The sequence below is a fragment of the Suricata suricatta genome, chromosome 3, assembly GCF_006229205.1.
Source record: "Suricata suricatta isolate VVHF042 chromosome 3, meerkat_22Aug2017_6uvM2_HiC, whole genome shotgun sequence".
Taxonomy (NCBI): domain Eukaryota; kingdom Metazoa; phylum Chordata; class Mammalia; order Carnivora; family Herpestidae; genus Suricata; species Suricata suricatta.
The window spans coordinates 151,025,405-151,040,451 of record NC_043702.1 but is presented as its reverse complement, the minus strand read 5'-3'; the positions used below and the strand labels follow the sequence as shown (position 1 = coordinate 151,040,451).

Here is a 15,047-nt window from a genome sequence, read left to right as displayed (position 1 = left end):
AAAACGGTGGTCTTGGAGGCTACGAGGAGCTTTTCGGTTAAAACAGTAGCAGTGGTCCTCTGGTGAGTGGCCGTTGTCTGACTGCTCCTGGGACTTACAGAACTCACTTTGTCTCCCAGCAAGACTTTCCTGAAGCAGTGTGGCATGCGTCGGAGTTCAGATTCTAGACCCAGATTGCCAGGGTGTAAATGTCAGCTTCACCAATTACTTGTAGTGCCTCCCAGTGACTTAACTCTGTTTTGAATCAGTTTTTTCAAATGTAAAACGAGGCCACAACCGTTATCTGGCTTGTAGGATTGTCAGGGGATTATATGAAATAATATAGAACACGGCGCCTGGCACAGGCTGTTACAGGAGTGTGGCTGTTAACATCGTCGCATGTCTTGTCTGTGTGTCTCTTTCAGCTCACTGCTATGGACAGTGCCATCACCCTGTGGCAGTTCCTCCTCCAGCTCCTCCAGGAGCCTCAGAACAAGCACATGATCAGCTGGACGTCTAATGACGGGGAGTTCAAGCTTTTGCAGGCAGAAGAGGTGGCTCGTCTCTGGGGGATCCGTAAGAACAAGCCTAACATGAATTACGACAAACTCAGCCGAGCCCTCCGATACTATTATGTCAAGGTAACACGCAAGCGCCTGAGAACAAGCCCTGTTCCTCACTCCTGTTGAGGTTTTGAAACTACTCCTGTCCTGGTTTATTGTAAATTATTTTAGATCGAGGCGTAATTGATGTATAACAGTATACTCGCTGGAGGTGTGCAACATAACGATTCAGTCACGGTCTTGGATTATTTTGATCCAGTTTGTCTGATACCTTCAGCAGTGTGGAATTAGGATGAAATCTGTAAGCGTGCCAGCTCTGTGTCTGCAGAGTCGCACTCCACAAAACCTATCTTGTTCCTAATTCCAGTTGTCTTCAAAGGAAAAATGACCATAGGGCTGGAATAAGCGAACAAAATCGGAGATTCTTGAGGATAAAGTAAACATTCTTGTGTCTATCATAACCTAAAAATTGTCATACATCTGCTTGTGTTTTAGCTTCATTTACTTTTTCCTTTTTAGTGTAACCCAGAGAACACAAAAACCTTAATGGCTCTTAGTGCACAGATTTGATTTCTTCGTTAAAATTTATGTTTTGTTTAATTTCATATTACTTTGAATATGTTCTTGGGCCCTGAGGTAAAATAAGTGGCCCAAATGGATAGAAGTAGAATGAGAAGCTGAGATCTTCATTTGTTTAACTTTGAAGAGGTTGATCTCCCCAGTTTCTCTGTATGAGGACAGGAAGTAAGAAAAGACCGGGCCTTGAGAAGGAGGCGAAACCTCAGCAAAACGTTCTGTTCCTTTCTGCTCCCTCAGGATGCGAATGGCTTGTGCCTTTAGAACTATTTGAGCTTGCGTTTAGTGGTTTTTGACCTAATACCGATATTTGGTTGAGAGTATTAGGGAATTAAAATCTTTCTTTTATGTAACATACTGTTTCAGTTGTTAACGAGACATTTAAATAGTCTCAGCTTGTGCTCCTCGGTGGTAGGAACTGGGTTTGGTGTGGCTTGATAACTGTAGATGATTTGGAAGTTCTTAGGTAAACTACTTGCCACCTAGAGTCTCTTAGGTCAGCCTTTTCACGAGCTGTGGGAGGTAAGGTCACGAGAAAGTATAAGAATGCTTATTTTATTTATCTACAGAATATCATTAAAAAAGTGAATGGTCAGAAGTTTGTGTACAAGTTTGTCTCTTACCCAGAGATTTTGAAAATGGACCCAATGACAGTGGGCAGGATTGAGGGAGACAGTGAAGCCGGAGGCTGCAGTGAAGTCACCGGCGGCTCGAGGGACGCGGAGATCGGGGCCCGAGAGAGGCCGCCTCCGCCTGGCGCCAGGACCTCCAGCCGCAACGACTACATACACTCCGGCTTGTATTCTTCCTTTACTCTCAACTCTTTGAACTCCTCCAACAAGAGGCTTTTCAAACCGATCAAGATCGAGAATCCAGCTGAGAAGCTGGTGGAGAGAAAACCCCCGCAGGAGCCCACCCCGTCTGTCATCAGATTCGTAACGACGCCTTCCAAAAAGCTGCTGGCCGAGCCTGTTGCCGCGGTGCTGTCCGGCAGCCCGAGCATTTCTCCATCTTCGGAAGAAACTCTCCAAGCCTTGGAGACGCTGGCCTCCCCCAGACTGCCATCCCTGGAGGCCCCGACCTCTGCCTGCAGCGTGACCGCCGCGTTTGCCCCCCAGCCTCTTGCGTCCACACCGCCTTCTGTGCAGGACGCTCCTGGGACACCTTCGCCGCCGCTGAGCCCTAACCCCGACATTGACACAGATATCGACTCCGTGGCTTCTCAGCCCATGGAACTTCCAGAGAACTTGTCGCTGGAGCCCAAAGACCAGGACGTGGCTTTGCTGGAGAAGGACAAGACAAGTAATTCCTCGAGATCCAAGAAACCCAAAGGCTTAGAGCTGGCGCCCATCCTCGTGATCACGGGCAGTGACCCGAGCCCGCTGGGCATCCTGAGCCCGTCCCTCCCCACGGCTTCCCTCACGCCAGCACTCTTCTCCCAGGTAACCGCCTCTTCAGCGCCACCGACTCACCTTTTTCAGCACATCGCGAGTTTGTGACGTCAGGTTCTCCTGCTATTTAGGGTTGACTCAGAAAGGTTAGCTGTGACCTGAGAGTCCCCCCGTTCCTCACCCGGTCAGGATCGCCGCAGGAGAGGTTTGGAGTAGTGTTGGGAAGGAATCCGTCGTCTCTGCAAGTAGATAGTTTCCAGCGTCCTCCTAGAGCATTTGTTCTCATTTTCTCTCCCTCCCTCCCTCCCTCCCTCTCCTTATAGAACTGGTTGGTATCTTGTAAAATAAGTGATAACCTCAAAAGCTAGAAAACAGTACATCCTGAGAAACCTAAGAACGACTGGTGTGATGTCGAGTAACAAGTGTGCACAGTTACGTTAGCTGTTTCTTAACTTGCTTGTCTTCTGTCACCCCTCCTGTAACTAATAGGTGACTTCCAGAACCCCGTTACCAAGGGGGGACTGTGCTTGTGACTCAGTTGCCCATTATTTCTCCTTTCTTGGCCGATTGGTTTCTCTATTTGGGAAAGACCCCACAAAAGACAGGCGAGGAGACAGTTTCATCTTTCTTAGGATGTCAGAACAATTCCTGAGCTTTCCCTGAGGATAAAATTCCCGAGAGATCTAGAGTGGAGACTAGGACAGAACTTGGGTTCGGGGCTGCGTGCATTACTCTAAGGCTGAACCGATCCTCCGTGACCTTGTCTGTTCTGCGCGTTGCAGACGCCCATCTTGCTGACGCCGAGCCCCCTGCTGTCGAGCATCCACTTCTGGAGCACTCTCAGCCCCGTCGCCCCCCTGAGCCCGGCCCGACTGCAGGGTGCTAACACGCTCTTCCAGGTAAAACAGCCACGGCGGTCCTGCTGGGGGGCCGCGCACCCTTCGGGTTCATCATCATAAAACTCGGGTTTAACAAGTACGCCTTCCTAGCGTTGATCTTCTAGCCGGCGAACACCTCCGGCAAATACTCACGGCAACGTCCCCTTTTCATGGTTTGCTGTGACGTACGTTTGAGTTGGACCAAGAATTGCTCGGTTTTGAACCTACCCGATTTCCTTGTCGTTTTATTTTATTTTATTTTATTTTTTAATTTTTTTTTAATGCTTTATTTATTTTTGATACAGAAGAGACAGAGCATGAGAGGGGGAGGGTCAGAGAGAGAAGGAGACACAGAATCTGAAACAGGCTCCAGGCTCTGAGCTAGCTGTCAGCACAGAGCCTGACGTGGGGCTCGAACCCACAAATGTGAGATCTGACCTGAGCCGAAGTCGGAGGCTTAACCGACTGAACCACCCAGGCGCCCCTCCTTGTCATTTTAAATGCTAGAAATGTCTCTCTCTCTTTTCTTTTCCTGAAAAAGAAAAAATACACACATACGTGTGTGTATGTGTGTGTGTGAACTTGCAGGAGAATCTACACATTACTTTCTACTTTTACCTGAGGATTTTCAAAAAATAGAGACAGCTTTGGAGAATAGTTTATCCAATGCTCCCATTTCTCATTCATTTAGAATTGATCTTGATCTACGTTTTAAATACATATTTAACAAAATGGATAGCGTGTTATCCCTTAGCAAATATCATAGGAAAGGTCTTCCAGCTTTTAACCATTATTTTGCCTGAAGCACCTAGACTTTATAACTTGTAGAGTTTATTTTGGTTGAAGCAATCACTTATTTAGGGAAAACTCCTTGGGAGATTTTCTTATATTTTGTAATTTAGCTTTTTATTTGTTCTTTGGGAAATGAAACAGTAAGGAAAATAGGAAATTAAAAATCTTCACACTACTGCATTTTTTTATTTTGTAAAGCGTTCTAAATCATTGAATTTAGAATGTGAAAGTGTTGAGACTTTTTCATATTTTATTTTTACATTTTTCTTTGCCTCTCACAGATTATTGAGTTAAAATGTAAACCTGTATACCTTTGGCTTGGAGGGAAGGCGTAGCTTTGTTCTTTCCCTCAGGGTAGGCCCAGAGTATAGTATTTCACACGTAGGACGAACAGTTTTTTTTCTTTAAAGTTTTTGCCATGACATCATGTTCTTCCATGATAAATGATTACTACCTTTGTCCTGTAAGCCACTGTAGGCGGCTTTTGTTTTCTGCCTCAGGGAACATAGCAGGGACAGAAAATGAAAGTTGGGGCTGAGTAATAGGATAATAATGTGTTTTTATTTTCTTTCTCAGTTTCCTTCTGTACTGAACAGTCATGGACCGTTCACTGTGTCTGGCTTGGATGGACCACCCACGCCCGGCCCATTTTCCCCAGATCTACAGAAAACATAACCTATGCATTTGTGGAATGCGGGAACAAAGGAATAAAGAAACAGAAAGACATTCAACATGATTACATTTGAAGTGAGCAATTAATAGTTCTACAATGCTAATAATAGACTATTGTGATTTTTGCCATTCCCCATTGAAATGCCTTTTTAAGATTCCCTTTGACTATGACTCAAGTTGGACTGTACATAAAAATGCCTTAATTGGAGTCCAAACTCCACCTCCCCTTCCCCTCCCCTCTCCTCCCCTCCCTCCCTTCCTTCCTCCCTCCCTTCCTTCCTTCCTTCCTTCCTTCCTGAATATTTTGAGCTTTGTGTTAAGGAAATATTTGGTGGGTTTAGCAGTTAGCTATGCTTTGCAGGAGCAGTTAAGAACAAAGTTATTCCTTCTGCCTTATTGGGACCCTTTGGCCAGGAAAACAATTATGCTTTGAGTATATTATTTGAAGGAATGTTAAATGCAGTTGGCCACATCTTTAGGACTAAGTGTGTTCTGTTGAATAACTAAGAGTGAGCCGTGTGTGAGCAGTGAAGGAAGAGGATTCCTTCACTGTTGACACCACGTAAGACTGGAGCAATACTGTGGGGGAGATTCTGTCTGACTGTGAACTGTAACGTGTGTAAGCCATCCACAACAAGGCATCTTATTTCCCTATATTGGGGCGGGGGGGGGTGCTTAGCCATGTGTATGATCTTATCTGAACCTGTGAACAGCATGGAACGTGGTCTGTTTCAACATAGGAAGATTTTTAAACCTGGGGTTTAAGATGGTGTGTTGGCAACAACCAGTGAGAATACGGGACCCCGACTCCAGCACAGAAGTGTCGTCTGCTCGCTGGGTGGTGTAATTACACACTCGCGGTGTATACAGCATGCTAAGCGATGGCTCTCAGGATGACCCTGGGTTGTGAGATCTCAAGGCATCTCTGAGCAAAACATTCAGTTCAGTGACTTGAAACAACATGTGGGGCTTTCTTTCCTAGTCAGAAGATACTTTTTCTTCTCTGTTCGCTGTGTTATTTATCTTTTAAATTTCAGGTTGTTAGGGGTTGTGATCATTTTAAAGGTGTAATTAGGAAGGTGTGAAAAGCAAAGTGAAGCCTCCAAATCTATAGTGAGGCATAGTTGTTATGTCTTTGAAAAAAACTTTTTTAATTAGAGAGCAGCAGAATTTGTTTAGAAATGCTCACGTACGGGGATTGGATTGTTCACAGTAGTAGTGACACATGTAGGCCTCCATCTCCGCATTGCTATGGCTCTGAAATGCTGTCACGTGGTACTCGACACCAGCCGTAGACAGATCTGTGGATGCTCCAAGCTGAATTGATACCGACATCACAGGGGGATCTTTTGAAAACCTTGACTTTTAAAGTCTAGGATTAGATTATATACCAACACCACCACCATGACAACACTGCCCGTTAGTGACCTCATCTTTTCACCCTAGAAGTAGGTCTGTAATTGAGTCACATAAACTAAATGGAATGAGGGAGTAAGGATTTGAGGCCTCAAAAGGACACTGATATGAACCAGCGTCTCCCAGATGTATAATATTCACTTTAAACGTGTTTCTGTACAGTGTGGAGAAGCCGTAGTGTGAGACACGCCTGCTAGTTAGTAGTCGGGGAGGGACAACATTCAGGGAGCCGTCTTCACGTCTGTTGTCTGGGGACCCGTTGCTGGCTCACCTGTGGTTCGCAGCTGACAGGTGCGCCCCTGAGCTGTGCAACAGCAGTTTTGGAGGCAGTGTTCGGCAGTGATGGGGAGCGGATGGTGGGCTTCAGTCCCACGCGGAGTCACTTCGTGGGCATGCTTATTTGAAGTCAGACCTCAGCAGCACTTTGGAATAGTTTTATTAGGTTTATGAATATTTTGTACATTAAATCTAAGTATTGATGGCTTGATTTACCTAGATATTTTAAGTTTTGAAAGCACAAAAGTATTTTATCTTTTTGAATTAAAGGAGAAAAGCCATTGGTTGTTTTCATAGACAATATCTTTGATGACTGTCAGCACAGGGTGCCTGGGAACTAAGGGCGCCATTAAAGCTCAGTCCAGGCCGCTTCCTGGGAACCAGTTTTTGTGAGTCCTCTCTCTCTAAACCTACTCCGGAAGCCTCGGAGAGGTGTGGGCCTCAGGAGATTGATGATCTGCTTTCTCTTTGAGATCAGCTGACATGGAGAAGAGTGTGTGTGTGTGTGTGTGTGTGTGTGTGTGTGTGTGTGTATTTCCTTTTTTAAATGAAAGTTTACAACCTTAGCTCAAGTGTATAGGGCAGATTGTTCTGTTTGTAAACTACCTCCTTCCTGGAAAAATCTCAGCTTCATGTTTTTTGAACATCCAGAGTTCTTAGTATCGAAAGGTGAATGCCATTAACACTTAAGATCCGTGTTCGCTGGGGAGACTTGTGTTTGGTATCTAGCTGGTATCCGTCCCCACGATGATTACTGGTGGGCAAAAGTAGCCTAAATTAAGAGAAGGGAACAGGTTGAATGAGTTTTTGAGACATCTGTGATTATCTTAGCTTTTCATCTGCTCTGGCCCATATCTACTCATTTGTATGCTGGGAAATGTTTAACAATCAGGCTTTCTGAAGGGGGAAAAAAATCTTTACATTGTAGCATTTGCTGATTTCCATGATTAAATTACTTTGCCTGTGGCTGATTTTAAGCTACTACCTTAGAGTTGAGAAGGGCTGAACACAGTTGGTTCACAGCCATACACTCAACCAGCTAACCGCCACATTTATTCCATCCTGGGGTGGGTTCTCATGTAATTTCTAAAATAATGTTTTTCTTGTTCATATGCTGATTTTTTAAAATACAAAATTAAAATCACATGGCTAGCTTCAGTGATCTTTTTTTACATGGTTTGTCAGTGCCTTTGTGAGGTTATATTCCTCATGGCGTATTTTGTGTGTTCTAACAAAGGTAAAAGGTATTTTGCAAAATATGTACGTAATGGAATAACCTAGAAACCCCCAAAAAGCCAGTGTAAGCTATATAAGCCTAAGTTTTTTCTTTAGATTTTGATGGGGAAAGTAAGCCCATGAGCCTGTGTGTGTGGACACACCTATATGTGTATATACACACATAGACACACACACACATATATGCATGTGTATATGTGTATATGATGAAAAAGGGTCCTGGATTTTTTTTTTAACTGGAAGAATTCTTTGACAATTTCTAGTTTTCTCAATCCTGTGCCACTCCGGCGTGGAGGGGAAAGTAAATGAGTAAAGAGGCTTGGGATTCTGTGGCTGCAGAAGTGCAGCCTGGCGGTAATATCGCTCCAGTTCCATTCAGACCTGTTGTGTGAGTTGTAGCCTCACAACCTTGTTTCATCCTGCTCTCGGAACAGCTGTGAGGGTCCTGAATCCCTGCAGGCAGCTTCGTGTGTTTCTAGGGAATTTAAGTACGCTGGACGCACTCGCTGGCATTTCACAAAGCCAGTCTGCAGCCTTCCTGAACACACCCCATATGTGAAAGTTTTAAACCCCGTATTTCCCAGTGCAAATTCAGACGTGAATCAGTGAAGCCGTATGCCACTGCAGGGAAGTCATACGTGCGTTCTGGGATGGGCACAAAATTAGGAATTCAGGGTGGTCTAGGAAGGGAATCTCGACTGGAAGTCGTACTGTTGTCTTCCCGCCCCAGCAGACGGTCTTGGGCACCTTCCGGCAGCACGCGCTCTGCCTTGAAGACCACAGACTCAGGATACTGTTTCACTGTGTAATCTTGAAAACAAAGCGTGGATACTTTAGTTGTGATGGATGGAGAAATCCTTAACATATTTGATCTGACGTTCATGTAAAACCCCTACAAGTTGATTTGGAATTTTCCAGTAAAGGTTGTCTTCAGCTTCCTGAAATTTTATATCATTCTTTTTTCGTACATCACCCATTACCAAATGCTTTCCAGGGCTTCATGCAGATTATCTTTGACAGCCTGTTGGCTCTTGTCTCTTCATACTAGATAGGCTTCTATAATTTACTTTTATGTTACCAGCCTGCTTACAAACTTCTTCTGGCCTTACTAATATTATATTTTACCAACAAGTTCAGAATTATGTTAGGTTGCTTTATGCTAAAAATCACCTCTATTCTCTTGCTGCCTTCGTAAGCTTTGATTTTCTTATTGGTAGGAACATTGCAGCATCTCTTGAAGAAATAACATTCCTCTATGAGTCTGTGCTATTTATCACTTACTTGTATATATTTTAGGAATCTAGAACTGTGCTGAGGTACGGAGACAGATGCAGGTGTCTTTGTGCAGAAACCTGGGGCTCCCAACGGAGTCCCGAACCAATGGGAAAGTTAGGAAGGCTGCCTGTGATGCGTGTGGTCTGTTAGCTCAGGGCACGACAGAGCACGTCCTTTCTAAAAGGGAGCTGAGAAGTTCCTTGTTCAGTGCCTGGAGGGAAGTGGGGTCAGCCATCATTATCTTTCTTTAGCAGGTACTCTGATCAGAGAATGGGTCCTGTGGAAAATATTTCACTAATTATCTGTTTGCTTTGGGGTCAACAAATAAATGTAATTATTTTTAATGCAGCCAGCATTACCTGAAACAGGTGCCCTGTTACTCCTGTTAGGTCATCAGGACTCTGCCTACCGAAGTCTGAAGTTTTAATCTTAGAATCTAGAATTCTTGTGGGTGGTAGTGTATTAAGCAAGAAAAAAAAGGCGGTTTGATTTCTTTTCTCATACTTGGTAGAACCTGTTCACACCAAAGTCATGTTTTGACCTGTAAGCAGAACAGTCTGAAAGGTGAGTTGTTGATGCGGTTTAAATGTTCCATTTGAAGCTGCCAGTTTCTTCAGGCTTTTTTGAAAAAAAATAAATAAATAAATAGAGTAAGTGATAGATTGACAGCCTGGCGGAAAATGGCAGTCGCTAGGACGCACCATCCGCCCTGAGCCGTCGGGAGATGGGAGCCTGGAGTGGCCCGTGAGAGAGCGAGCGGGACGCTGGCTTCCAGGCCTTCTGTGGGACCCAGGAACCCAGGCTGCTGGGCACGTCATTTTAAATGAGACCTTTAACAAGAAAACTCCTGAGGGATGCGATCAAACGTGGTAAGGCTCTCAAACTCTGGTTTTTTGTTAGGGTAATACACATCAGAAAGTTTTAAGAGTTTTAAATTTTTATTTTTAAAAAAGTAATTGGGGGACTGGAGCATTTCTTTTCAAATCATTCTGGTTTATTGGTTGAGTACCTGTGTGTGTGTGTGTGTGCGTGTGCGTGTGTGTGCGTGTGCGTGTGTAAATCTGTCTTTCAGAGGGAACATATATTTTTCATCCTCTAGGATGGCTCCCAGGCTATTTTATACTAAAACTTAAAAAAAAAGAGGGGGGCTGCACTTTGCAGTTGCCACTTTTAAAAAAGTAATGCCTTGCACATTTCAAGTTTTTTAAAATTATTAGAATCATAGGCCTTAAAGACTAATTGCTTGCCAACGTTTTTAGACACAGAAGACTGCATGTGACATGTGCAAACAGAGCCATGTTACCCCCCCTGCTTGTGCGTGGATCAAATGTGGACGCCCTTTAGTAACATTTCTACACGATCACTTTTGTATCAAATCCTCGTTACATAAGGGTGTGAGTTTCTCAGAGAGGGGGTTTACACTAAGAGTAGTATTTCTAAAATACAGTGTGGACCGTGAATTGACAAAGTAGTGGAGGAGTTGTGGCCTTGTCGTCTAGTGAATCCCTTCAAACCGTACATAACAAGCATTAGCAGAAAACCTCCGAGTATCTCTGGCTGAATGTACTTCTCAGCTTGCTTTGTTTCCCTTCTCCTGAGGACCCATCCGGAGTCTTGTCCCTCCAAGGATGAGCCGTGCCAGGACAGGCCTGGGATCAGGACGGGTGGGCATGCCCCACAGCTGGGCCAGAGAGTCGTAGCCAGCAGACTCATCCAAGGATGCCTAGAATAGAGTTCATACTGGGATTAAATCACTTGGCACTTTTTGGGGCACCATTTTTAGCACTGTTTTGTTATTAATAACTGGAAGCACTTAATGATTATTTTGTGTCATTTCATCTTAAGGGTATGGAGGCTCAGAAAAGTAATGTGTATTTCTCATTTATGTTTCTGGACTTACTCAGACTCTTTGGAGAAGAGATAAATGGATTACCTTTGAGCCTTTCTCCGAGGCTCTGTAAGGTATGCTCTTTGGGCTAGGATGTTTGAAAATCATTTACAAGCTTTTCGTACTGTGCTTTGTAGAAATGTATGACTTTTTAAACGGTTTGCAGTTGATGGAGTACACTCAGCTTTGTACACTATCCAATTATATGTTTCTCTTCTGTTTTGTCGTCTTTGCTCATTGTCTGTTGGGCAGGGGACGCAGTCCCTTCTGAGACATTTCATGGTTTCTGTTTCCGAGGGCAGTATTACCAGGGCCTGCGTGACATCCAGTGCTTATGTGACACGTAGCAGTATCTTAGGAACATCCCTGTTCACTGTTAGTGAAAGTACTTAATAAGTGTATATGTAAAGACAGAAGTTAATACAATTAAGTTTTGATCACTCATGGCCTATTTGTTCGGTTTGGCCATTTGATTTTCCTAATCACAGCCCTATTGGCTTCTGCACTTTTGCCTTCTTGCAGTTTCACTGACCTCTGTGGGTAGGGAAGATTCAATATGAAACTCAGTCCAGTCATTTTGCCACTGATGGCTTTGGTTTGAGGTGAATAAACTTTTTGACCTAAAACTAGTTTTTTAGAATTATACCCTTTTTTGGCCAGATAATCAAGTTGGCTTTGAAAAAAAGTGTTTAACTTTGCACTTTGGAGAACAAACTAAGAATTTTTTGTGAGCCCTACTGGATCTTCAGGTGTGGACATCACTTGACAATGGAATGTTATTAGATCATGAACATTTGATTTGCATCCACCCGATGTGTAATGCAGAGGAAAAACAATGTCTGCTGTGGCGTTAACACCAGAGAGAAGTATTTCTTTTTACATCAGCGTCTTATTTCGGGCTGTGTGGTGATCAGAACTTGTCAGGGTGTTTCCCTCCAACCTAGATCGACTTGACTGAAAGACCGTTCCGTCTCTGTTTATCCCCCTCCCCCACCTTGTGCACTGAAATCTGTCTCTCACGAGTATCCACCACTTTTGTATACGTGGAATGCTTCTGTGTGATACAGGTGTGCACACCTACCCAAAGGAACGAATGACCGTTAGAACAGCACCAATAACTTGTTTTAATTTCAATGTCATTTACATCAGGGAGACCTTCAAAGTATTAAAATTGCTTTTTTAATTCTTTTTCCTACAACAGCAATTAAAATGATGATAACTGCTAGCATTTATTAAAACCATGCTGGTTGTTGGTGCAGGTGGAGAGAGGCTGCCTTGTCTCCTAGCTCCGCAGTGTGACTTTGCCCGTTGGGGAACAAAGGGGTGTTGTTTTAAGGTTGATCAGAAAGGCTGGAGCCAGAGTCTCGAAATCTAATTTGTGCAGCAGAGAACCTTCACACGGAGGGGAGGCGAGGGAGGAAGAGGTCGCGCTAGCACTTTGAGGGCTTTATGACCTGCTGCTTGGAAAAGAGAAAAGCACCGTTGACACCTGTGCACCTCTGGACGGAGCAAGGGGTTGCTCTGGTAACCAATCAGGTGATCGTTTTTTCTCTCTCATTTCAAGTTTTATGCAAAAGTTTTGTCAAATTCTATAATGGCGTCTTTTTAGAAAGATGATGTGTTAAAAACAACTATTTTTATGCAGGAACTGACAGAGGAATTTGCTTTGTATAATGGCAAGCTAGCTTTAAGAAAGCACTGTAGCAAATTTACTGAAGTCCAAAACTATATAGACATGTTCATAGATATATGTGCATCTAGATATGGACAACAATTGTATTTTTTTAAATAAATATTTTTAACAAAATGACTTTCTGAGTTGATTATTCCTCTTATACCCATTGAGGTCATTTCTGTGGATTGTGTTTTCATCCATGCTAAATGTGGGTTAGAAAAAAGTTCAGTTTTTTAGTGGTCATTAAAACCCAGCCATCAGCAATCCCATGTGTAGCTACATTAAAATATTTAAAGCGTTAGTTTAGATATAGGTGGTGGAAAGGGGAGATTGTAAAATGATTGTTGCTATAAAAAGGAATTGAGAACCGACTGGCTAGAAAAATTATTCCCCCTGTGAAATCTTTTTTTACTTTACTTTTTAAATTTCATCTACGTGTTTTTTTTAACCTTATTTTTTTTTGTCTAAATTTTTTTAAATGTTTTTATTTATTTTTGAGAGAGAGACAGCATGAGCAGGGGAGGGTCAGAGAGAGAGGGAAACACAGGATCTGAAGCAGGCTCCAGGCTCTGAGCTGTCAGCACAGAGCCCGATGTGGGGCTCGAACCCATGAACCCTGAGATCATGACCTGAGCCGAAGCCGGACGCTTAACCAACTGAGCCACCCAGGCGCCCCTTTTTTTAACCTTTAAAAACCTTAGATTTTTCTAGCCCTTGTGAGCATCATGTTTTGCTTATTTCTGCTCTAGGTATTGTTTCTTGACGTAAGAAACTGGAGATTTGAGTTGTTGAAGTAAATGAAATTGGGCCCTTTCAGAACTGAGTTCATACAGTACACATGGGGACCAGTGGGCTTACTGGGCGGCACACATTACATCCCGGAGGGCTGTGTCCTCCCTCCAGGTGGAGATACGGGCTGGAATAGCAGTGTTCCGTGGGGGGCACTTCAGCCAGTGGGTAAACTGTGTTCCACGTGGTTACGATACCTAGGACGGCAGCCGGATCCTCCCCCACCACTGTTGTCCAAATAATATCACCTAAAACCGCAGTCCCGTGAGGTCGAATAAGTTTGGGAAATGGGGTCACCACCTCTTGGAGATTCAAGATGCACATTAGAATATTAAAAGCTCTAGGGGCCCCTGGGTGGCTTAGTTGGTTAAGCGGCCAACTTCAGCTCAGGTCATGATCTCACGGTTTGTGGGTTTGGGTTCGAGCCCCGTGTCGGGCTCTCTGCTGTCAGAGTGGAACCCGTTTTGGATCCTCTGTCTCCCTCTCTTTCTCTGCCCCTCCCCCACTCATTCTTGGTTTCTCTCTCTCTCTCAAAAATAAACTTTAAAAAACGGTTGTAAGCTTTCACACTGATTTGTCACTATAAAGCACTGCACTTACTGGATTAAGCCCTGTGGGTGTCTGGCTGGCTCAGTCAGAGGCTTGATCTCAGGATTGTGAGTTCAAGCCCCACGATGGATGCAGAGATTAAATAATAAAACTTAAAAAAAAGAAAAAGGAATATGCCCTGTAACTGCAGTCCACGAAGGGGACTTCCTGACTTTAAGAGGACGGTGTATAATGAAAAATGAAATAGGAAAGGAAATTTCTTCCAGGTGGCAAGTATTGGTGTCAGGGAGGTTGTTGGCACATCACAGTGGATGTTGTGATTCCCATGCGCTCCGGATCCTCCGTCGTTGACAGAAACGCCGCTCTGGCCAAGGCCACTTTCCATGTTGCCCAGTCAGTTGTTGATGTTCAGTCCTCGTCGGAACTCATGGCAGCATTGGTTACATCCTGAGATACGTACTCTTCATGGTGCCTTCCAGGAAACCACAGTCTCTCCTCCTCCTTCCTCCTGCTCCCCAAACTTCCTCCTCCTTCCCTGGCTTCTCTCATTTGCTCTCCTGGGTCATACTCTTTTTTTCAAACCACTAAGTGTTGAAAAACCCCAGGGCTTAACTTTCTGGTCAGTATGTTCTCTCTCTAGGTGGTCTTCTTCAGTCTCACAGCTTTAAGCACTATGTACGTGACCATGAAATTTATATCTTTAGGCTTGACTTTGAAGCTCTAAACGTTTATTTTACCAGCCTTCTTGACATCGAAGACAGCATCATAAAATGAACACGTCCAAAACAATTCTTGAGTACCCCCGTCATCCTCCAGTGTTCAGTGGCCTCGGCATCTACCAGTAACTCAAGTCAGTGCCTTGGGGTCATCCTGGATCCCGGTTTTTCTCACACCCGTGCCCAATCCATCAGCAAATTCTATCCATATGACTTTCAAAATACAGCTTGAATCCAATCACATTCGCTACTTCTGATGCTACCAGCATTATCCAAGCTGTTGTCTCTTGCATGGTTTAAGCGATGGTGCCCTTGCCAGTGTCCAGGTCTCACTCCTGCCCCAGTTTCTTCTCCACACAACAACCAGACCATGTGC

General features: G+C 44.1%; 1 protein-coding gene across 1 annotated transcript; it reads left to right on the top strand.

The window, feature by feature from the left end:
• Positions 1 to 404: 404 nt before the first annotated feature.
• Positions 405 to 12,752, top strand: ELK4 (ETS transcription factor ELK4). Its single transcript, XM_029935587.1, has 4 exons — positions 405 to 620; positions 1,688 to 2,560; positions 3,292 to 3,408; positions 4,756 to 12,752. Exons 1-4 carry the CDS (start codon positions 414 to 416, stop codon positions 4,852 to 4,854), a joined length of 1,296 nt encoding a protein of 431 aa, XP_029791447.1. The 5' UTR covers positions 405 to 413; the 3' UTR covers positions 4,855 to 12,752.
• Positions 12,753 to 15,047: the final 2,295 nt, after the last annotated feature.

Excerpts from the sequence above, each read along its gene's own strand:
- ELK4 (XM_029935587.1), top strand. The coding sequence starts at position 414 with ATGGACAGTGCCATCACCCTGTGGCAGTTCCTCCTCCAGCTCCTCCAG. Across the intron at positions 621-1,687 it reads TCCGATACTATTATGTCAAG|AATATCATTAAAAAAGTGAA; the intron begins GTAACACGCAAG and ends ATTTATCTACAG. Across the intron at positions 3,409-4,755 it reads GTGCTAACACGCTCTTCCAG|TTTCCTTCTGTACTGAACAG; the intron begins GTAAAACAGCCA and ends TTTCTTTCTCAG.